The sequence below is a fragment of the Lontra canadensis genome, unplaced genomic scaffold (genome assembly GCF_010015895.1).
Source record: "Lontra canadensis isolate GAN:19392208 unplaced genomic scaffold, GSC_riverotter_1.0 scaffold124, whole genome shotgun sequence".
NCBI lineage: Eukaryota > Metazoa > Chordata > Mammalia > Carnivora > Mustelidae > Lontra > Lontra canadensis.
In genome coordinates this window covers 1,121,590-1,145,471 of record NW_022631118.1, presented here as the reverse complement: position 1 = coordinate 1,145,471, position 23,882 = coordinate 1,121,590, and the positions used below count along the sequence as shown (strand labels likewise).

Genomic DNA, 23,882 nt, shown 5'->3' with positions numbered 1-23,882 from the left:
AGAGAAGCACACCATGTCTCTTAGCTTATCCATTATGTTTGCCTTTATTTTCTTTTGATCTTGGTTTCTACTGTCCCACCTTTGCCCTGGACACCCAAGGCCAAAACTTCTTTCCCTGGGTCAGGCGCCCTCCCTCCATCCTCTGGGCAGTGCTCACTTCTGGGAAAGCAGTATCCCTGCCTCACAAAGGGTTTTTCTCCACTCCCCCCACCCCCGCAATAGAGTTACCCCTCGCTCAGAATTGGCATGGCTCCTGCCTCCTCTACTTCTGTCCCACACCTCTCCAGCCTGGACTGGAGCATGTGCAGACTGCTCTTTCTGCAATTTTGAAGAAAAGAAGTGTGAGGAGTTCCCCACCTGCAACAGAACTGGGGTCACTAGAGCCCTCATTAAACAGCGACTCTCCCTGCTGGTTCCTAAAGGGTAAATACCAGGAAGAAGCCAGACGCTTAAGGAAGGGGGTGGGACAGAGAGGGAGGTGCTGTACTCCCAGGCCAGCAAACAGAGCAGTAAGAATTTTTGGCCAGTAGTCCTGAGGAAGCACCCCAAGGATTTTAGGGTAAAAGGCTCATTCAGGGGTTCCAGCCAGTACCCCTACGCCTGTCTCTGCTCAGCCTCGGTGGGCAAAATTTGGCGGCCTCGAGTTCCAGCCGGTGGCACAGCTCCAGGCGACCCCGCAGGCACCGCCGATTCCCGAGGCAGCCTCCGCTGGCGGCTTCGGTGGAAGGCTGAGCGTCTAGAGCCCGCAGCAGGCGTGGCAGGTCGCGCAGGAGGCGGTAGCGTGGCAGGTCGCGCAGGGGCGGGGGAATGTCACCCTTGGCACAGAGGCGACTGAAGTAAGCAAGCAGCAGCAGCGGGCGCGGGGCGGCGCGGAGCAGGGCGCGCAGGGGTGCGGAGTGGGGATCCCGGCCTTGGGCTGGACTGGGGCCCGCACTGCTCCACAGAAGCAGCACGGTGCCCCGCTCCTGCGCAACGCGCGCGCGTGCCGCCCACAGCCACGGCAGCGGGCCCACGCGCGCCACGCGCGTCCCCTCCCACAGGTCCACGATCACGTCGCGCCCGCCGCCCAGCGATGCCCGCAGCAGTTCAGCCAGCGCTCCCACCAGGCGTCGCTGCGCCTCGGAGTCGGCCACGTGCAGGAGCAACACCGGCCGCGCTCGGCCAGGGCCTGCGGGCGGGAGTAGCAGGCGAAAGGGTGGGCCGCTAAGGGAGAGCCCAGCAACTTCCCCTCCCCTACTCCACCCTGACTCTCCTTTTCCCTGCCTTGGGGCTAACTCATCGAGTGCCCCACCTGGTTCCTTATCTGCACTGGGGGTAAGTACCTAAGGCAACGTTAGCCTATAGGGTGTCATTGGGCTAATTAGATAAGAGCACCCGGAAGGGGTCGGGTCTTGGGCGCAAGGTTCGGCAGGTGCAGCGCAGGCTGGATTTCCACCCCACCGGTCTCTTCCCAGAGACCACTAACAGTGAACCATCTGCAAAGAGGGACCTTTGCTCTGCCTTAACCATTCCTGACCACTAGGGGGCCTGAGGCTCACCACTTTGGGTAGCCGAGAACTCCGGGCACCAAGAGGGCCATGGCTCTTCTGGAAGGGAGCCTAGGCAGGGGAAGGGTGGGGGACAACTAGCTTAGGCTCTGTGCAGATCTGAATCCTCAGGTTACCCCAGAGTGAGCTTACCTGACAGTGGACGCCGGCGGGTGAAGACCAGAACAATGCCCAATAGGGTGATGAGGGCCAGCAGTGCCAGTATCAAGAGCCCCAGGTGTCTATGAGAGACTGAGTCAAGCAGGTTGAGGCCAAGCCAGGCTCCTCCGTGTCCAACCTTCTTCTAACCCCACCCCTTCTCTCCCAAGAACTCACCATCTGGACACAAGAGGTGCTTCCAGGAAAACTGAACATCTGACCTCCACACCTGAGGGCAGAGAGCCCCCACCCCTGTAAGACAGGGTAGCCCCTTCTCCCAGGGGAAGCTGAGTAGGGCAAGAGAAGGGTATAGGGAATTTCTGCAGCACAGGGTTTGTGTTTGGTCCAACTGTGGTTGGGCACGCAACAGGTCAAGAGTGGCAACCCAAATAATAAACTTGAAGCTGGCCAGGGCATCCAGGAGGACCAGGAGGGCAGAGGCCCTGAATGAAATAATCAGATGCCATGGAGCTCAAGCCCATTGTCACCATGCCTGAATGATTCTTCCCAGGAAAAGGCAGAAATCAGCTTCTTTTTTGTTTTGTTTTGTTAAATTTAATTGTTTTTTTATTTTTTTTTAAATTTTTTATAAACATATATTTATTTTTCCCCAGGGCTACAGGTCTGTGAATCTCCGGGTTTACACACTTCACAGCACCCACCATAGCACATACCCTCCCCAATGTCCATAACCCCACCCCCCCCTCCCAACCCCCCTCCCCCCAGCAACCCTGTTTGTTTTGTGAGATTAAGAGTCACTTATGGTTTGTCTCCCTCCCAATCCCAGAAATCAGCTTTTTAAAATATGACTTCTCCAGTATTTAAATGGTAGCAACTCATTCCAATTTCAAATACCAGGCTGGCCAAATCAAACATTTTTGCAGACTGCATTTGCCCCATGAGCTCCCTGTAGAGTAGATGCTAGGGGAGTATGCACAGAGTGAGGGCAGGACTCCTTACCAGGACACAGCTCCCTGGCTTCAGGAAGGGAATGATGAGCTCTAGTGTCACTGGGCTTGAGCCCTGAGTCTGTGGGAACAAAGAGCAGAATGTTTCCATAGTGTCAAATCTGGCTCTGTCCAGTCTGAGTCTTTGCCCACACTCTTCTTCCTTTCTACCCTCCCACCCCCACAGAAATCCTACCCAGGATTAAGGCCAAGTGCCACTGCTGACAAGAAAGAAGTCTCCTGGGATGCCTGGGTGGCTCATTTGGTTAAGTGTCTGCCTTTGGCTCAGGTCATGATCCCAAAGTCCTGGTATCGAGTCCCGCATCAGGCTCCTTGCTCAGAGGGGAGTCTGTTTCTCTCTCTGCCTGCTGCTCCCCCTTCTTTTGCTCTCCTTCTCTCTCTGACAAATAAATTTTAAAAATCTTAAAAAAAAAAAAAAAGAAGTCTTCCTCCTGCTTCATTCTCAAGCATCCCACTGATTATTTCCAGAGCGGAACTGTTGCACAGATACACATTAATCAGGCGATCAGGCACTCATCAACAAACGTGCTCTGGGTGTCTACTTTGTGTCAAGCTCTGAGGAAAGAAGACACAGATGTTGTCTCTGTCCTCCAGCAGCTCATAAACCAAGGAACCTAACTATATAACCTGCCTCCCTTCTCTCCCACACATCTGAAGGGATGGCTTGTCCACTGGAAAGAACCTAAGTTGTGAAGTGACCACAGCTAAAACCAGGCTTAACCATTGCCTTTGTGGATCCTAGCTGTGTGATCTTTGCATGGAGATAGGTTACCTCCCTCCCTGACCTTTAGTTTCTTCATTTGTACACGAGGACTAATAATCTTTATTTTACTGGGTTATTGAGAGCATCCCATGGGAATATGCATGTTAATACCCCCTACAATATATGGTGCCGGGTGAATTCCTTCAGTAGTAGTAGTTATTAGGACACTGTGGATTCCTTAGGGGCAGACACTGTGTTATATACTTTTCTTGTATCTCCCAGGGTCCAGTACAGGGTAGGCACAGAGTAGGGATTCAATAAATGCATGCTAAATTGGACAGAACTGATTGCCATCTGTATACAGGCAGAATACGGCTCCCCCCTATGTTCTGGGTGTTGGTTAGGGAGTTGACCAGCATCTCCATCCTTCCGGAACTCCCTCTATCTCCAACGCCCATACCACCCCTGTCCCAGACCCCACCCTTCAGCCAGCTGTCAGCAGCCACTGACACAGTGATGCTCAAATCATGGCTGAACTCAATGAAGGTGGTCTTCCCCCAGCTCACAGAAACAAATGAGTCCATGGATTTAGCTATCAATTTTAGGTTATTCCATGGGACTTGGTCTTAAATCTTAAGCATGGCTCGGTATTAAATTTTAAACATTTTCTTTTAAAGTGTAATGTTCCTCCGGGAAGCTCCCAGCTATCTTTATTTTTTCTTTTAAGATTTTATTAATTATTTGACAGAGAGAGAGGGAACACAAGCAGGGGGGTGGGAGAGAGAAGCAGGCTTCCCGCTGAGCAGAGAGCCTGATGTGGGGCTCGATCCCAGGACCCTGGGAATATGACCTGAGCTGAAGGCAGATACCCAACGACTGAGCCACTCAGGTGCCCCAAATTTTAAACATTTGCTACCACCTATATGCTTGCGAGCCCTCATAGAATGCAAGACAAATAAGCAAGCTACAAATGAGTGTTTAAGAATTGGAAGGAGCTAGTCATGCTTAGTCAGATTGGTGCTATGGTTTGATGGACATATATGATTGTGGTTTTTATATCAGATACACAGAAGAGAGTCTGCTGGTCAGACTGTTCCTAGTTTACATAATAAAATTGAATCTGTCAGTAGTTCACAGTATTCTGTGAAGAGCTCCTCAGATTCTAGGGGCTCTGCCTCCTAAGATAGGGAACGTCTGCCAAGTGTCTTGTGGAGACAAACAGGGGTAGAGGACAGCTGGGTCCAAGAGAGGGCCTTGGTATAAAATGTGGCAGCAGACTGAGTGGTCAGAGGACAGCTGGATGTGGGCGCGCTGGTCTCTTGCCACTTTATCTGGGGTAAGTTCAGAAACTAAAAGGATTAGAAACTGCTCCATGAACCCTCCACTGACTGAAGAACCAGCTGAACAAAGACTGGTCAAGTAAATAAATAGCCAGATGATATAAGTTAGAGATTTGTCTGCCTCCACTTGCTGTGCTCTGAGCAACAAGACGGTGGGGGTGGGGGGAGAGGGCTGGAGCCCTGGCTGGGCCATACCTGGCTGATGCTGTACACAGGGGCCACCAAGCTGTCCTGCCCCAAGCTTGGGTGGCTCCAGGCAGCACTGAAGGTGGCGTGTATCCTTGAGGAGAAGTGAAGGACCAGCTGCTGGGCCTGGGTATCCATGCTCACATTCCAGGATGGGGCTGCCAGGGTGGGAAAGGGTATCATGGGAGACATTCTGTTTGCAGGAGGCGATAGGAGTTGGGTTGTGGTTGCCAGAGAAGTCAGAACAGGGCTTGAGCCTGGTTTAGTCCCAGTTGGGTGAGGGTTCAGTGGTGGAAGGGCGTCCCAGCCAGGGTCACTTATCAGCTCACCCGTCTGGTGGGGGCATTCAATATGGCTGCTATTTCCAAATGAGAACTGAGAAATCCAAGAATGGCAAGTCAGCAAGCTCCAGGCACCATCCATACCCCTCCCCATCCACTGTCCCCCACGCTTGTACCTTGAAGCAAAGCTGGGGATGCAGGTCTATTCCCTCCAAGACATACCACTGTGGTAGGAGAAGAGAGTTAGTCAGGGAGCAGGGCCCTGGGCCCCAGCCCTGCCCACTCAAGTCCCGGGGCAGGGGGTGGCTGGCTCACCCCCTCTGACTCCCGAGCCGTGGCATTGGGGAGGTCTTCACAGAGGGTATTCCAGCCCCACTTCTGGCAGAGGGAGGCCTCCAGCTTCAGTGGGCAGCGGAGGGTCAGGGCCATGACCATCTGACTGTGCTGGCTGTAGTCAGTAAAGTGCACTGACTTCCAGAAGTCCGAACCATCTGGGCATGCGGCAGGCAGGGGCAGAGAGTGAGGCCCGCCGAGGCCTGGGCCCTGCTTTGGCCTCAGCCTCGCTTTGTATCCCCATCCCTGGGGGCACCAGGGGATGACTTTATGAAGATGCCCCGCACGTTTGCTGGCGTGTCTAGGTTATCCAAAAAATAAGCATGCCTTCTCCGGACCTTTTATGACCATTTCTACTTCGTTGTCTCATCTCCTGCCTGTGCCTCCATTCTGACCAGTTCTCTGCTGCTCCCCAAACTAAAAATCTGCAGATCTTTGCTTAGGTTCCTCTCAGAACCAGGGATGTACCCCTCGCTACTCTCCTTTTGAAATACTGTCCCTTTTCTCAGCCCAGCTCAGGTGTCCCCTCCTGTAAGAGACCCTATGATTTGACAGACTTCATGGACTTCTCCCTTTCCTGAGTTCATGGCCTATAGCCTAGTCCACAGTTCTAAAGGTGCCCTGGGCTTTGGGCTGCTTTGCACTATTCATTTGCTGTGTTTCAGGCTCCTGTCTCTTTAATTTGGGGATGACAACATGCATACAGCATTTCAGACATCACCAGCCACTTTCACATATAATATTGAACGTAAGTCTCATCCACAGTTGGAAAGGAAGGCTGGGCAAGTGTCACTACTTTGCTGATGAAGAAATTAAGGTTCAGAGAAGAATAAGTGAGATGTGACCTCAGGACTTCAGGCCCATCCTCTTAGGACACTACCTCCTGGATCTCCCGCTTCTGAAGCTCTCACAGTGCCTAGCACAATGTTCAATCTGATTTGTTGGGAGGTGAATGGTAGATACACTAACCCTTTCCCACTACCAACTCCAGGGAAAGTGCCTGCATGCCTTCTGGGGGCTTCCTCCACAACATAGGTGTGAATTGTGTATGTGCGTATGTGTGGTGTGTGTGTATAAGACACTGAGGGCTATGAATGCACATATGCAGCACTCACAGGCTTCAGGCCAGTTCTGGAAGGGACATTTTTTGCGCCTCACGGTGTCCTCTTGCAGGTAGGATACCTGGAGGGACAATGGAACAGTCAGGGAGGGTCATAGGAACGGCTTCTCCTCTATCACTCAGACATGGAACTCCTGGCTTGACCTTGCCCTGATGCCGGCTGCACGAGCTGGCGGGGCATGGAGGAGGAGAAGCAGTGAAGGGTATGGGCAATGGTCAGTGGGGCATGACTGGAGTCTAGGAGTAAGATCACAACCTGGGAGGCTGAGTCCTCTTCTCCCTGGAGAGGAGAACCTATGCTCCCGCCAGAAAAAGGGGAAGTTCACATTCCTCCACTTTTAGCTTTCCTGGCTTCCCAAAGAATGCCCTGTACGGACCCCTCCCTCTGGACCACCCAAACAGGGATTGTCCACCTCGGCAGCTGCTCCCTGCCCCACGTGTCCTTCTGCACCTCCCCTTTTGCCTCCTCCTGGTCGACAAGTTCCCCTGCATTTTCTGTCTAGTCCAAAGAAGTCTTAATGCTAGGCACCTCAGCTTTGTAAGGAGCAGAGAACTGCCAGGGCAGGCTCATGGTGACAAGACTTTTGAAGACATATGGAACCTGCCAGGGGCCCCATGTGTCCTCATCATGACTCCTCAGAACACACAGTAAAGGTAACTGTGTATTCCATCTCTGTGCGCTAAGGCCAGTCTGAACAGGAAAGCTGGGTTTAGTTGGACTTAGGTTGGAATCACCCGCCCCCCGCCTCAAAATACCTCTGTTCGGTGGCTCACAGTCAAGCTGGCAGCCATCTTCCCAAGCCTCTCATCAACACTCAGTCTTTTTAAGACCTGACTCACTAAAGATACGCTTGACCAACTGTGCCTCTGGGAGGCCTAGAAGTGGAGCCGGGGACAACCCAGACCTTTTCCTCTGCTCACCTCTATGCACAGACAGGGCAGAAAAAATTCATAAGGCAGGTCTACAGTGTGGCCTCCAGACACAATTTTCTGTTGACAAAGCAGCAAAAGGAGAGAAGAAATGCCTGAGAAAGAGCTTAGGCACCCTGGACAAGGGCAGTAGGAAGCTGAAACCTTGGCCAACACACCCTGTTTTTCCTTTTATCTGAGACTTACTTCTTCCACTGAGAAATTTCCTTTTGGGGTGGGGGGTTGTCCCTGCTCTATAGTCTGTTTGCTCTAGGTGTCTCAGTATATGAGGTGGGGACAGAGAGGAAATAAGGAGAGGATTAAACATTTTTTGAGCCTCTGCTGTATGCCAGGGAGGGTGCTAGGTGCTAGAAGCATTAACTCAATGAACTGAACACTAGCATCACAGTGATCCTCATTTGAGAAATGAAGAGAGCTGAGGGCCTCAGAGGTACAGCTTCAGTCCCACAAATGGTACCAACCGTATACTAGGGCATCTACAGCAACTGGAGTTTGAAGGGGGATAGGAGGCCCGGGCTGGGGAAATGAGGAACATCTCATTCTCTGAGGGGCAGCAGCAAAAGGAGGGAGATGGAAGGGTACCAAGAAAGATGTAACCACTTCTTGGAGGGAACTGAAAAGCCTTCTTAATGCAAACTGAATCTCGCTGAGGGTCTTCTCGCTGGGGATACATGCTGTATTCATTTCTCTGCTGGGCATTCATGGTTGCTCCAAGTCTCTATTTGCCCTTTGCCTTCCTCTCCTCCCAGCTGACAGGGACCCCTGCACTTTCTGTCTAATCCAAAGAAGGCTTAAATGCTAGGTACTTCAGACTTGTAGGGAGGTCCTAGACAATGACTATCCCTCTCTGGGCCTCAGTCTCCCCATGTATACAATGGGGAGATCTTTTTTGCTCCAGAACTATGTGATCTGGCTTTTTGAAGGGAGACAATATTCCATACCTGCGTGTCGAAGGGACTGCTCAGCTCCTCACATTCTAGTACCCACTGGTGACAAAGACGCACGCTGACCTCAGGTCCCGGAGGGATGGTTACTTGAATAGCCCGTGCCTCAGGCAGCAAATCAAAGGAGAACTCAGGCCCTGGGGAGAAGGGGGACCCCTTGTCTCTTGGCTTGGGTACACGCACCAATACTTGGCTGCACCCATCTCTGGTCACACCCCACACTTACCTTCATGCCTTTGTGAGCTGGGTCTGGGGAGACCTTCCAATGCCTTCGGATCTGAAGGTTGGGTCCTTTTAGTGCGCAACCCCTTGTGAGAGATGTCTGGGGAGGGGACAGCGATGTGATGACCCTTCCCAGACAGGCAACAGCCACTCAGCAGCTTCTTCTGTAGGCAGAGAACATGGTTGGCCTTGGGCCAGGAATCAGGCTTTTGTTGCTGCTTCTGGAACCTGGGGCCCCACAGGCAAGTCATTCAATCTTTAGGGCTTGGTTTCCCTAAGTGTGTAATGGACAGAACAGTCCACTTCATCATCACGCTTTCTATCCTTCCATCACCACGTGATTAGAGTACAAAGGAGAGGATGGGAACAAAAGCGCTGTGGGGCGTAGGGCAGAGCTGGAACTGGCAGGGGGAGTACCTGAGCAGATGCTGGCATCTTGTGTCTCCTACAGAACCGGAACTTACATGACTTTTTGTATTTCTGCACCAGGAGGTGGAAACAGCCCCCCTGGAGGCCTGTGCAGGAAAGGACATATTTACTATCCAGCCCTTCACTGCCCCTCTGCTGCCTGGAAATGTGGCCTGATTTTAGATAGTAAGTCATTTCAAATCATGGAGGGTAATTGTATCAAGCTTCTTTAGTCCTGAAAGTTATGATATAGTCAAAAAGGATTAATTTCTTAAGTAGATAAAAAGTCATACACACACACACACACACACACACGTATATGTGTGTGTGTGTGTGTGTGTATATATATATATGCAAAAATATCCATTGTAGCATTATTTAAAACAGTGTAAAATTAGAAACTGTGAATTCTTAACCAGTGTTTGGGCATTTAGTAAGTGCCGGGCACTGAACTAGGCAATGAAAATACAGAGAAAAAGAAAGATCTTACTTTGCAAATAGAAGGTAATACTAGTAAACTCGCAGAATTAAAACAATTTAATCTCAAGCATTGGTACCAGTGGAAAGGAGAAACACCTTCACAAAATGATACAACTGACCCATAAACATCCGTTGTGGTATGCTATTTTAGAATGATCTGTCTCTGTTGAGGTCGACAATAGGAGAGACATGATAAGTCCCACTTTCCTCGGCCTGGGCATCCCCCAAACACCCTAATTCACATTTCCACTGAGAACAGCCCAAAGGGCTGTTTCTCATACCTGGAGGATCTGACACCAGATGCAGGCACAAATAGTGGCAGAGCCAGAGCTGAGCACACTGAGGCCTTGTGGACACAGCAAGGGCCAGCTGGGTATGGCAAGGAATACGAGCAGACCTTCCTGGTAAAGATAAAAAGTAAATCAAATGGTAGGGTCCCAGGAAGCCCCTCCTGCCTCAGACAGGGTGGACTGGAGGCTGAGATGTGTGGCTTTGGGCAATTTATGGACTTCTCTAAGCCTTAGCTTCCTCGTTCATAAAGTAGGACTGTTGTCAAGATCAGGTGAGATAACGTGTGGGAAAATGATACGTAAACCAGATACTATTAGATATGAAAGATCGTTGTTGTGGCACTGACAGGAGTGAAGGAATAGTTAAAGGGAGTGCCTGGAGGTTATCCTGTGTCTCTCCTTTAATCCTCCCACAGCTCAGGGGCAGCAGCTTTCATCCTACAATCATTTCTACCACCCTGCCCTACCCCTCAGAAACTGGCCCTCAGAAACAGGGAGTCAGAGGGGCTAAGGGCACTGCCTGTGGCCACTTGTGGAGTATGTGGTGGAATTGCAATGCAAATCCAGGCTTGCCCTGATTCTAAACCCTGTGTTTTCTCCTTGATATGCTAACTTCCCAAGTTGGGAGACAAAAATTTGAATGGAAAGCTCCCTAGGGATCTGGAACAAAAGGGACACAGAAGAGAAGCAGGGCAGGGAATGAGACTCACCAGTGAAAGTGTCTTCCTGAAGACACAGTGCCCAGCAGGGGCAAGAAAGAAGAGAAGAATTATTAGTAGGGATTCCTATGGTGGGCCAGGGGGGCATTCTCCCTGGGGTCTTTGCCTCAAATCACCTAATTCCAAGGCCCATATCCCAATAGCCCATCCACTCTGGCTCTTGTCTTCCCAGCTCAACCCTGCCCAGGCCCTCAGCACTCCAGAACCTTGGCTACCCCTGCAAGACCATATAGAGGACACACTGGGGCTGCAAGCAAAGCCCAGGGACTTGGGAGACATGAGAGGACAGGCAGAAAAGTGGGGAGCTTTACCAGTCTGTGGCAGGGAGAGGTCCCTACTGGGCAGCCGCAGGATTACCTTACCATGTGGGAGGCCAGCAGACAGCGGGTGCTCCAGCGGGGCAGGTAGGGGCAGCCAATCCTGGCGGAGGCAGAGAGCCCAATGAACAGCAGGAGGAGAAGCAGGAGTGGAGCTGCCAACCTGGGGCTCCCCATGGGCTCCCGTGGGGTCAGAGCACCCAGACCATGGCTGCACAGCCTGAAGGTGGGCAGCAGGCCCTTGCTGTGCAGCCCCAGGGAGTGCAGGGAGCCCGAGTCTTCGCCCCTGCCAGCCCCTGCCCCACCCTGCCCCAAAGCTCCTCCTCGATCCTAGATCCTAACCAGCCAGCCAGGCCACATTCCTTCTCCTAGCGGAGGGACAGAAGGACGGTTGCCACAACCCCCTCCCCCCCCCCACCCCCCAGAAAACCCTACTGCTCCCCTGGAGGGCAAGGGGCTCCTGCTCTGGCAGAGAAATAACAGGAAAGAGGCCAGCGCAGGGTTAAGGGGATGGAGGGCTGTCCCCACTTCTTAACCCCTCCTACTCCCGCAACACCCTGTAGATTTGACCCGCCCACTAATGCTCTTGGACTTGGAGCTAACTTGGAGATGGGCTTTATCCCCTCACTTAGAGAATTAACAACTATTAAGCACTATTCTGCAATGGAGTCTGGAGACAGAGATGACTGAGGCACCATTTAGAGTTGAACAGAACAAAAGGTCACTGGAGGATGAACGTAAACCTCACATGCCCCCATACACATACTACTCCCCACCTAGCTGACCCTCAACACTATATAGCCCAGCTTTCTCTTCCCACCCAGCTCTTCTGGACAAAGGGCTCCATGTCAAAGGGGTCTCCAGCTTCAAGGATCCTCTAATCAGTACAGTGTGCTCAGGAAGCCCCAGAGCGCATAGCTGAGCCCTGGAGCCGAAGGAGCAGGCCCCACGCACTGACCTGGTTTCCTGTGGTTTCCGATGCTGACGAGGCTCCAGACTTTGTGGGGACCCTCCCCATCATCCCACAGCTTCCTCCTGCTCATGGAGCATTTGAGCTGCTTCAGTCCTTACCTTGGTGACACACATAGAAAGCAAGTTTGGGGCACACCAAAGGGATTAAGTCATCTTGATATTGTTACTGTCCCTCTGCACCTTTCAGCAGCCTGACCCTAGCCTCCTTGCAGCCAATTCTAGGTCCACTGTCTGAAGACCCATCCGACCCATAATCCTAAAAATACTCTCTGACTTTTGAGTTTTGCCTAATACTTTACGTTCTCCAAGGCCTAGCCATTGATGTTAAGAAATAGGTGGTTTTGTAATTGAATAACTAAATAATGATACATTTCATTTAAGTAGCAGTTTACCTGCTTCACATTTTACAAGCACTTCTGTATTTGATCTACCTAATCATCTCATGAGACAGGTAAGTGAGAATTATTTTCATTTCGTAAAGAGAGAAATAGGGAAAGAGAAAGAAGAGTGATTCCATCAAAGGTCTCTAGACCAGGGAGCTCCAATTTGCCACTTCTCATAATTCATTCCTCTTTCTACCAGCCTATGGTTTCTCTTCCCACTGCCTATTCTCCTTCTACTCTTGGAAACCCAAAAGGGTTTGCCTGGCACAGTCCTGGGTTTTGGCCTGGGAGCCCATCACTGTGAAAACAGACCAGTAAGATACGAAGGAAGCAAAGGGTGGGCTGGCCATATTAAGGATAGGTTAGGGAGTTCTTTCCCCCAATTTTTACCTAGCTTACAGTGGTTTAGATCTATATAAATAATGCATTTTCCAATGCTGAGGGCATGAAGCTTGGTTCCATTCTAAAATACTTCTATTTTTTCTTTTCTTTTCTTTTCTTTTTTTAAAGATTTCATCCTTCTATTTGAGAGAGAGAGAGAGGGGGAGAGAGGGGAGAGAGCACAAGCAGGGGTGAAGGAGCAGAGGGAGAGGGACCAGGCTCCACACTGAGCAGGGAGCCAGCATGGGGCTCAATCCCAGGACCTTGGGATCATGACCCAAGCCAAAGGCAGATGCTTAACCAACTGAGCCACCCAGGCATCCCTAGAATACTTCTATTTCTTGACCTCTTGTATTTTCTGATCTATCATAGTGAAAATATTTCCTTAATTGCTCCCTGACCCTGAGGCTAAGGTATGGTAGGAGAAGCAGAAAAGAAATAAAAGGACCCACATTCACACATACAAAAGAAAAAAATATATAAAGGGAAGAAAATGACAGCATAGAAAAGGAAAAAGAATTAAGGTGGGGAAGAAAGGGGGAAAGAACAGAGAAAAGAAGGTTGTGTTTTATTTATTGTCTTGCTGGTTTGCCTATTGATTGTGGAGCCTAAAAAAAGATTTAGGGTAGCGAGCACTGCAGGCAAACTCAGGCACATCTAGTAAAGAGTAGGGAATCAGTTCAAGATTTGCTGAATTCTTACTATCAGACTCGAGGCCATATGATTTGCCTACATTATCTCATTTTATTAGTATTACAACCCTTGAAGTCTTTTTAAACCATTCTACAGACTTGAACACACTAGGAAGATTAAGTAACTTGTCCAAACACAAAAATGGAGATCTGGGACTTACCACCATGTTTTTCTGCCAGAACATACTGCTTGGGAAGATCTGTGAGAAGTTAAGGGGTTTATGGGCTCTGGGATCCACAGAATTACTAGATTTAGCAGTGCAATGTAGTTGGTAGGGTTAACAGTATGAAGGAAGAATTTGGAATAGTTGGAAAGAACAAAGGGAAAGTAGGTCTTATGATAGTGAGTTAGTGGTTCAGACTTCCAGACTAGTAGGGATTGTTTGGCAAGAGTCAACAGGGGAGGAATAACTGTGGCTGGAATTTGAGGTAGCCAACTGGAGTAAAAGCCAACAGCAGCACAGAGGCCCTGTCTTCTTAGAAGACGGCTGAAGCCTGTCTTACCTGTGGTTTGTGTCTAGAGCTAACCCAGACCTCATGCTCTAATAACCTTTACTTGGGGACTAACCCAGGAGCCAGGAAATTGTGGCAGACCCCTGCAAATGCTCAGATAGAGAGCACACTGTGGGGGCCTTGGACAGCTGTTTTTCTTGAGCCTTACCCTTACATAGACTCTGGTCAGACCACGCACCAGCAACTCCAGGCTCTTTCTATAATGGCTGATTCCGAAAGTCTCTTGGGGCAACTGCGCCTACTGTTAGGGCACCTTAGGCAGGAAGGGCCAACGCATTAGACCAGTGTAAACCAAGAATGGATGGGTGTTCCTTCCTTACTTCTGCTCTTCCAGAAGAGATCAACCTCCAGAATTCCAAGGCAAGAGATTATACTTAAGAGATAGGGACTCCCAGGGGCGCCTGGGTGGCTCAGTGGGTTAAAGCCTCTGCCTTCGGCTCAGGTCATGATCCCGGGGTCCTGGGATCAAGCCCTAAATCGGGCTCTCTGCTCAATGGGGAGCCTTCTTCCCTTCCTCTCTCTCTGTCTGCATCTCTGTCTACTTGTAATCTCTGTCTGCCAAATAAATAAATAAAATCTTAAAAAAAAAAAAAAAAAGAAAGAGAGATAGGGACTCCTAGTCTGAAAGGGGAAAGTTAACAAGGGAGGAGATTTTGGTATTTACTAAGCACCTGCTATGCACTCGACTATTTATACACATTGTTTTATTTAATCCTCACAATCTCTGTAGCTACTATGATCCCCATGTGTCAGATCAAAAATCAGAGATCTTGCTCAAGGCAAAAGGCAGAATTCCAACCTAAGTCAGTCTAGTATAAGAAGCTGTATTCATTTCACTATGCCATACTGCCTTTCTCATAGACTAGATGCTCTCTTAAGGGTCCCTCCAATGCCTATAGCCTAGATCTGCAAACATGAGGAAACAGCCATTTCTCCCATTTATATAGTGTTACATAATTCACAAAGCATCTTCGTAATACTTCACCTTATTTGATCTTCAAAACAGTCCTGTGAAATAGGCAGGGTTGATTTTAGCCATATGATTGGGTGTGCTGGTACTCGAACCCATCTTCTACCATCCAAATACAGTGCTCTTCCCATTAAATCAAGATTTCTTTCAAAGGAGATCTTGTTTGCTACAACCATGAGGCAGGAGAAAAATGATTGGAAAAGCAGAACCCCAATAACCCAACAAGTAGAAAATGAAAATAAACCAAATGGCTTTTTTTTTCATTGACAGTAATTTCCATAATGGGTCTTTAAAAGCACTCTAATGTTAAGTATCATTCCAATTATCAAAGAAAAGTTTAACTTAAAATTTTTTTTAAAAATTTGCATCCCAATTCTTTAAAAATTAGCAATCTGTGCCTGGTGCACATAATTCCATTACTCACACATTTCCATCTCCTTTCCTTTGCTCTCCAAATTCTATGCCTGCCTCAGTCTAATTCTTTCCTCTGTGCAATATATCCTGTCTTCAGTCTACAGTAGCACAAGTTATTTCATTCAGTAGAGCACACATTATGTTTAGGTACTGAGCAAGGGGTGAGGAAAAGACATATAAACAAATAATTCTGTCCATAAGAGGTAAAATAAAAATGCCACACAGATTCAAAGAAAGAAGTTTTATTTTTTTTTTTAAGATTTTATTTATTTATTTGACAGACAGAGATCACAAGTAGGCAGAGAGGCAGGCAGAGAGAGAGGAAGGGAAGAAGGCTCCCTGCTTCACAGAGAGCCTGATGCGGGGCTCGATCCCAGGACCCTGGGATCATGACCTGAGCCAAAGGCAGAGGCTTTAACCCACTGAGCCACCCAGGGGCCCCCAAAGAAAGAACTCTTATTCTTTGAAGCAACCAGAAGGCTCCTGAATTACCATATAAACTGAATCCTGAAGGATAAGTAATAAAGGCATATAAAGGTCTAAAAGGGGAATTTTTCAACAAACTGGGAAAATATGAAAGCGATATGGGGATTCAAGAGGTTCTACTGATGAGTCTGAGAGTATTGGGAGATAATGTAAGACTGGTGCACTGAAGTCACACCTTGAAAACACCTGAGAGAAAGGTATTTTGGCAGTTCAAAAAACAATAGCATATAGTAGTAACTTGTGCTATTTGCATCTCAATTCTATTTGTATCCCATAGATCTAGAACTGTGCTTTTGGTATACTCACTTGCAAACAGGGATACAGGAAGAGGTATGGGTAGGAGGTAGAAGACAAGGAGTTAAGTTTGGGACACATGGAGCTTGAGAGGATAGTTGGGACACGTGGAGGAAGAGGTTTGGCAGTGTTAAATACTGCCAGTATCTAAGAATGACTGAGTATATACTTAATGTTTATAGAATAAAAGGACTAAAAAAAAAAAAAATGACTAGAACTCTGGAGAGGGCAGAGGTCTGCAAATAGAGGTCTGGACAGCATCCAGAGACAATAAAGTCAAGCAGACAAGACCAAAGGGACATGCATCTTTCCTGCAGTACATATTTACTATGTCAGACTTTTAGGTATGAAAAACGGCCTTTAGTTCACAGCTTTCCCACTTCCATTTTTAATTCATCTGCTCCACACTATTAGATACTGAATTTATTAGTTGTTTCACATGTATACCATCTCTCACCCAGATTACAGGCAGGGATACCTTAAAATTATTTGGATACCATATTATTAGACACATAAAGGACAATCTGTTAACCCTAAATGATAAACACGAATATCCTACCAAAAGAAGAGGCCATAACCCAAGCAGGATAAGTGAGAATGGGCCATTTTACAGGTGGGGAGATTAAATGTTTGGCCCATGGTAGTTTCTGTCAATCAGATGCAGGGCTCCCACTATGACTTAAGTTTCCCTATGGCCAGTTCACTTTTCTACTGCTACTTCCAGTTTTCGTGGGAAACTTCTAGCTACCTCCTTGTGTCTACAGCCACTCAAGCAACATACCTGTCACAGTTTATCAAATTCCAACATAAGGCACAGGGTGGACAAGACAGTTGTAACTTTATTGAAGTTCTTTTTAATTAAAATGCTTTGCAGTAGAGACCACAGCCTGCAGGGGGAGCCTCCCAAATGTTTCCTGCCCCACTACCTACAGACTGAAGTAGAATTTGATTTATTCCCTATCTCTTTCAGTCTTGATGGCTAAGGGGTAATGGATGCAAGCAGAGAGAATGACCAAGAGGAGGCAAAGATGAGGCTTTGTCTTGAAAAACCCTGAAGGGCCTCAACTTCAACCAGTTGAAGTTGGCTTTATAGTTGTTGATCATCCAGTTCCAGCCAACCAGGAATAAATTAAATATAGTTTTGTCACCTCAGCTGATAGCAACAGGAGGGGCTTTCCAGAACGTGGGCCTAGTTTGCACCAGCTGCCAAAATCACCAACAATTTCAGAACAGCTCCTCTATCTTCTCACTTGGCTCAATGGGAGGCCCAGGCTTCACCCCACAGGAACAGGCAGGCTTCATTTACGCTTCTTCTCCTGTGTGCTGGTAAACCAAGAGTCTAGGAGCTTCTTGCTGTAGTACAACTGCCAGGCATGTACTTGAACCGCCAGCACCAACACCAGATACATGACAGAGACAGCAGAAAAACCAAAGAGAAAGCGGTAAGCCTTTCCATGGCGGTAGAGTTGCTGTGCAGCGGGGAACATCTCCATGCTGCCATAAATGAGAGGAGCTATGGAAAAGAGCCCCATGCTGATCATGGAGAGCACCAGGTAGCTAATGTTGTTGCGAGGGAAGGAGAGGAGGCCCAAAAGAGAGGGCACAATGCTCAGCAAATAGGGGTATTCCCACTGATAAGGCATGGCCACCTGATCATGTGACAATAGCCTAAGGTGTCCCACACTCATCTTGGCAACCAGCAGCAGCCATATGACCAGATGCACGTAGATCAGCTTCTTGATTTCATACTTGAGTGTCACACTGTGGGGCAGAGCAGAGGAAGAAGTATCTTTCATTCAAATTTTCTGACCAACTATATGCCAAGCAATTATACTGGACACTGGGATACAAACGTGAGTAAGATACAGTCCCTGCCTGGATTCTTGGGGACAAGGAACAAAAATAAAAAATAAAGGGTGTCTGAGTGGCTCAGTCAGTTAAACATCTGACTCTTGATCTCAGCTCAGGTCTTGATCTCAGGGTTGTGAGCTTGAGCCCCACGCTGGGCTCCACACCAGGTGTGGTGTCTACTTTAAAAAATAAAAAGAAAAAATAATTGGAAAATGAACTGGAAGAACTCTAGTAAATATATGTTGCCAGATATATGAGATCACAGGAAGGAGTAATCAATTCAGCTTAGGATGGGATGTCTGAGGTTATCTAGAGGACAGTGATATTTGAGATAGGCTCTGAAGGGTGGCTGCAGCAGGGATTCCCATCAGAGGTAAAAGCATGCAGTCCAAAAGACATAAGCACTGTGTTCCAGGAAAGCAGGTAGTGTGGCAAGAATACTTTGCAGTGGGAAGGGGAAGAGCAGGATATGAAGCTGCAAGGCGTGAGTCAGATTAAACGCAAAAGAGTAACTCAGAGCTGTGTTTAGAGAGATGACTTTGATTGCACCATAAGAATATTGCCTAGAGGAAGGAGATACTGGCAGCAAGGAAATCAACTCAGGCTGCCCATATTTCCCCAGCTAGAATAGATGTTACAGCCAAAGCAAGCACATATATTTCTATTATTCTAATTCTCTCAGGTCCTCAATGTATTCTCCTCACACCTGAGGACAGTTTCTGCTCTGGACAGTTATCAAAACACTTGCTTGTACTGTCATATCCTCTTAGTCTGGGGTCTAAGGATAAGAATGAGAAGAAGGTCCAAGGAGCTTGTCACTCTTCAAAACTCTGGAAACATGTGGAAAACACTCTGGGAGAGTTTGATGGATTTAAGGAAAGAAAATCTTTTTTTCCAAAAATTTTATTTTAAAAATATTCATTATAGAAAACGTGGAAAGGTAAAGGGGAAAAAGTCAGTCACCTGTAGACTTCATGATCCACGAAGGCAGGGACCAGCTTTTGTCTTTTTAAAAGAAACTTTTTTTTTTTTTTTTTTTAAGGTGTAACACGCATACAAAGACCAGGTCTGTTTTGCTTACTATTATATCCTCAGTGCCTAGCACAATGTCCGATGGGTAGGAACTCAATAAATACTTGTCGGACGAATAAACGAAAGTAGAAATAACCCTTACATGGGAGTGTTCCTAAAATTCCCTGTAGGCGAGGAAAGGATGGGCTTTATCGTCCACATTCTCCAAAACGACCCGAAATATAACAGCTACCATGTATTGGGCAGGCTCTTTATACGAATTACTACCTCACTAATTCTTCACCAAAACCTAAATAATGGATTGTTTTTCCCTTCACAGATGAGGAAAGTGGGTTTTAATTAAAAACTGGGTTTCCGAGGTCACAGCGAGGCCAGCATCGCTCTGGACTCCGGAGCCTAGAAGGCAGGGACTGGACCCTTCCAAGAACGGGGCGGATCACCGGGTGGTGCTTATGGGAGCGAAGGGGCTTCCCGAAATTGGGGACAGGCCCTGGGCCGTCACGGGTGCGCGAGGACCGGCCGGTGTCGCTTTCCAGGCCCTCCGGGCTCTGGCTGGGGAGAAGGCCTCCGTGCTCCTCGCCTCACTTCATACCTCATCTGGTAGTGCATGGCGACGCGCTCCCGGTGCTGAAAGTCGCTGCCGTCGGTACCGGCCGCTCGCGGGCCTGCCCGAGATGCCATTATCCCTGCCCAGAACCCCAGATCCCCGCACGCCGACCCTCCACCGGGACTACCGGGCCAGTTGCCTGCACACCCGGATAGCACGGCCTCAGCTTACTACCCTAACAGTCGCGCGGTTCTGAGCACAACTTCCGGCCTCTCTGTCTCCAGAGGACCGACTCTGTGGTCACGCCCTCGCGCACGCGCACGTACACGCTCTCGCGGCCCCGCCGCGGCCTGCCTTTGCCGCTTCAGACTGTCCAAGAAGTCAGTCATCGTGGATGGCATCTTTTTGCCTCTACCTGGACCGTATCTCTTAAAGTGTTGAGCACTTTTACCTTCTTAAACTCTAAGAGTTTAAGACACCAATGTCCCCACTTCACAGATGGGGAAGTAATACTTAAAAAGGGTTCTGTAACTCCCAATAGGACACCTGATTGACACAGTCTCAAAATAACTCCCCATGGATTACTTACTTAATCATTGCAAAGAGAAAATAGTAACTTTACAGTGAAGAAACCTGGGGAACACCCCCTTAGCGAAGTAATCAAAGTTAACTTGATCAGTAATGAGACAAACTGACATCTCCTGTCTTCTGTTACACTAAGGCCACAGCATCACTTCTGTGATATTTCTGCCAAAAACAAAAACATTCAACCTGAATCTAATTATGAAGCAATGATAGATAAAGTGAAGGGCATTCTATAAGATAACTAGACTGTATTTTTTAATATGTCAAGGCTATGGGGTTGCTGGGTGGCTGTTAGTTAGCAGAGTGTCTTGACTGTTCTTAGCCACAGATCTTGGTCTCAGGGTAGTGAGTTCAAGCCCTGTGGTGGCCTCCAGGCTTAGTGTAGAGCCTATTTAAAAAATAAAAATGTCAAAGCTATGAAAGAAAAAAAAAATTATGGGGGACCTGGGTGGCTCAGTCAGTTAAGCATCTGCCTTTTGCTCTGGTTATGATTCCAGAGAACAGGGATTGAGTCCTACTCAGCAGGGAGTCTGCTTCTCCCTCTCCCGCCCCTCCTCCCACTTATGCACAGGCTCTCACTCTCTCTCAAATAAATAAATAAAATCTTTTTTAAAAAGAAAAGAAAGTTGTATTTCTTCTTCTTCTTTTTTTTAAGATTTGTTTATTTTACAGACAGATCACAAGTAGGCAGAGAGGCAGGCAGAGAGAGAGGGGGAAGCAGGCTCCCCGCTGAGCAGAGAACCTGATGTGGGGCTTGATCCCAGGACCCTGGGATCATGATCTGAGCTGAAGGCAGAGGCTTTAACCCACTGAGCCACCCAGGTGCCCCGAAAGTTGTATTTCTTAATAATAAGAAAGTCGAAATGACCATTTGATCCAAGAGCTGCAGAATGAATGTTGTGTTAGTAGGCATGAAAACAACCTTATTCTCATTATACATCTCCAAGAGAGCTCTTGGGTGACCAGGTACATTGTCAATGAGCAGTAACATTTGAAAGGAATCTTTTTTTTTTTTAAAGCAGTACTTCTCAACAGTGGGCTTAAAATATTCAGTAAACCACGTTATAAACAGACATGCTATCATCCAGGATTTACTGTTCCATGTATAGAGCATAGTCAGAGTAGATTTAGTATAACTTTTAAGGGCCCTGGGACTTTCAGAATGGCAAAAAAGCACTGGCTTCAACTTCAAGTCACCAGCTGCACTCATCTCTAACAAGAGAGTCAGTCTGTCCTGTGAAGCTTTGAATTCAGGCACTGACTTCTCTCTAGCTCTGAAAGTCCTAGATGGTATCTTCTTCCAGTAGAAGGCTGTTAAATCTACACTGAAAATCTGTTGTTTTGTGTAGCCACCTTCATTAATGATCTTAGCTAGATCTGGGTAACTTGCTGCAGCTTCTACTTGCTGCTTTATCTTGCACTTTGATGTTATAGATTCCTTAAGCCTCATGGACCACCTCTGCCAGCTTCACACTTCTTCTCTTCTGCAGCTTCCGCACCTCGCTCAACCTTCACAGAACTGAAAAGAGTTAGGGCCTTGTTCTCAATTAGTTTTTGGCTTAAGGGAATGTTGTGGCTGGTCTGATCTTTTATCCACACTACTAGGACTTTCCCTTTATCAGCAATAAGACTGTTTCACTTTCTTACCATTTGTGTATTCACTGAGGTAGCACTCTTACTTTCCTTTGCACCTTTTTCTTTGCACCCCAAATTTGGCTGTTTGGTGCAAAGGGCTAGTTTTCGGCCTGTCTCAACTTTCAACACACCTTCCTCACTCAGCTGAACCATTTTTAGCTTTTGATTTAAAGTGGAAGACTTGTGGTTCTTCCTTTCACTTGAACACTTAGCGGCCATTGTAGGATTATTAATTGGCCTAATTTCAATATTATTGTGTCTTAGGAAATATGGAGGCCTGAGGAAAAGGAGGGAGATGGGGAGAGAAATGGTCAAGTGGTGGGCAGTCACAACACACACATTTGTCAATGAAGTTCTCTGTCTTATATAGGCATAGCTCATGGTGGTGCCAAGTAATTACAACAGTAATGTCAAAGACCACTGATCACAGATCACCACAATAAGTAAAATAATAATGAAAAAATTTGAAATCACAAGAATTACCAAAATGTGACACAGAGACATGAAGCGAACAAATGCTGTTGGAAAAATGGCACGGATAGACTTGCTCAATGTAGGGTTGCCACAAGCCTTCAATTTATGAAAAATGCACTGTGGAGCTCAATAAAGTGAAGCACCATAAAGCGAAACGCAGTGAGGTAAAATAAGCCTGTGTCTGTCTCCTCCCCCTACACTCTCCAGAACATCTTTTCTTGCCCTCTGCAAACTCTGCTCTTTCGAATCCATCTTACTACTCCGGCAAAAATCACCTCTCCAACATCAGCTCCTACAGCTCTTGTTCAGTGAGTTGCAGTGTTTGTTTTTAAGATTTTACTTATTTATTTGACAGAGAGATCACAAGTAGGCAGAGAGGCAGGCAGAGGGAGAGGGGGAAGCAGGCTCCCCGCTGAGCAGAGGGCCTGATGCGGGTCTCAATCCCAGCACCCTGAGATTATGACCTGAGCTGAAGGCAGAGGCTTAACCCACTGAGCCACCCAGGTGCCCTGCAGTGTTTGTTAAGCCTGGTTTAAAACCATCTGTGCTAGAAGCACCTGGGTGGCTCAGTCATTAAACATCTGCTTTTGGCTCAGGTCAGGATCCCAGTGTCCTGGGATCGAGTCCCACATCAGGGTCCCTGCTCAGTTGTTGGGGGGTGGTGTCTGCTTCTCCCTCTCCCACTCCCCCTGCTTATGTTCCCTCTCTTGTGTTCTCTCTCTCTCTGTCTCTCTCTGTGTGTGTCAAATAAATAAATAATTTTTAAAAAGACCATCTGTGATAGAATCACCCAGGATTTTTTTTTAATCACCCAGGATTCTTATTACAAGCATATATTTCAGTGGCAGCAGCTGAGGCCAGCGGGCAAGGTAAGATGCAGCTGACCCAGGAGAGAAGCTGCTGCCAGAATCAGCTTCCTCTGAAGCTTCCCCGCTAAGGGACTGGCAGCTATGGCCAAGGAGATCCTGGGTGAAGCATGCTGCACTTTGATGAGCTGGACAAGCTGCATGTGTGGGACCCTGAGGTTACCCAGCAGACCACAGAGCTCAAGGAAGAGTACAAGGACTCTGTGGACAAAATTGGCCAGTTTCAGAAAATAGTCGGTGGTTTACTTGAGCTTGTTGACCAACTTGCAAAAGAAGCAAAAAATGAGAAGATGAAGGCCATTGGTGCTCGGAACTTGTTCAAATCTATAGCAAAACCGAGAGAAGCCCAACAGCAGCCACTGCAAACACTGACAGCAGAACAGAAAATGCAGCTTGGAAGGTATCGGGTTGAAGAGGAAGCTTTGTGTAAAATAGAAGCAGAACAAAATGAATTTATTGACCAGTTTATTCTTCAGAAATGAACTGAAAATTTCATTTTATAGCTGGAGGGCCAAAAAACCAAACCAAACCCCAAAACCCTCTGTTCCGTCCCAGTGACTTGACTAGTGACCCACGTAGGTCCTGAGAGATGGTGGGTAAGGGACACAGCATCTCTAAAGGCAGAAAACTAATCTGAGGGGGCTTGTTGTAGAAATCTGTGCACATCTGCTGGTAAACACCCAGTGGCCATGGTGGTCCAGGCTCTCACCTCTCGGCATTCTTAGCCTGAACTGAGCAGTCTGAAAACTCTAATCTTTTTTTTTTTTCTTTGTAAATTCACAAAGCTTTGGAAAGAAAGAGCAATAAATTATTGTTTTAAAAAATGAGTAAAAATAAAAGCATATATTTCTGGGGCACCTA

At 47.7% G+C, this 23,882-nt stretch overlaps 2 protein-coding genes and 1 pseudogene across 5 annotated transcripts; 1 reads left to right on the top strand and 2 right to left on the bottom strand.

Annotated features, from left to right (window-relative positions):
* Nucleotides 1-134: 134 nt before the first annotated feature.
* On the bottom strand, nt 135-11,243 carry IL17RE (interleukin 17 receptor E). 4 transcript variants are annotated; one of them, XM_032841560.1, is made up of 15 exons: nt 10,972-11,243; nt 10,597-10,616; nt 9,882-9,997; nt 9,130-9,227; nt 8,717-8,876; nt 8,488-8,627; nt 7,538-7,606; nt 6,612-6,678; nt 5,479-5,654; nt 5,340-5,387; nt 4,892-5,257; nt 2,646-2,714; nt 1,863-1,914; nt 1,680-1,778; nt 135-1,168 (listed from the first exon to the last, which is right to left on the bottom strand). In XM_032841560.1, exons 1-15 carry the CDS (start codon nt 11,101-11,103, stop codon nt 573-575), a joined length of 2,208 nt encoding a protein of 735 aa, XP_032697451.1. In that variant the 5' UTR covers nt 11,104-11,243; the 3' UTR covers nt 135-572. The 4 variants fall into 4 exon arrangements, with proteins under 4 accessions (XP_032697451.1, XP_032697449.1, XP_032697450.1 ...); XM_032841558.1 differs by lacking the exons at nt 9,130-9,227; nt 9,882-9,997; nt 10,597-10,616 and having other exon boundaries at nt 8,717-8,900; nt 10,972-11,242; XM_032841559.1 differs by lacking the exons at nt 9,130-9,227; nt 9,882-9,997; nt 10,597-10,616 and having other exon boundaries at nt 10,972-11,242.
* Nucleotides 11,244-16,850: 5,607 nt separating this feature from the next.
* On the bottom strand, nt 16,851-19,671 carry JAGN1 (jagunal homolog 1). The gene is made up of 2 exons (XM_032841546.1): nt 19,507-19,671; nt 16,851-17,792 (listed from the first exon to the last, which is right to left on the bottom strand). The coding sequence occupies exons 1-2, from the start codon at nt 19,593-19,595 to the stop codon at nt 17,330-17,332; spliced, it is 552 nt and encodes a 183-aa protein (XP_032697437.1). The 5' UTR covers nt 19,596-19,671; the 3' UTR covers nt 16,851-17,329.
* Nucleotides 19,672-23,105: 3,434 nt separating this feature from the next.
* LOC116857467 lies at nt 23,106-23,503 on the top strand (annotated as a pseudogene).
* The last annotated feature ends 379 nt before the right edge of the window (nt 23,504-23,882 follow it).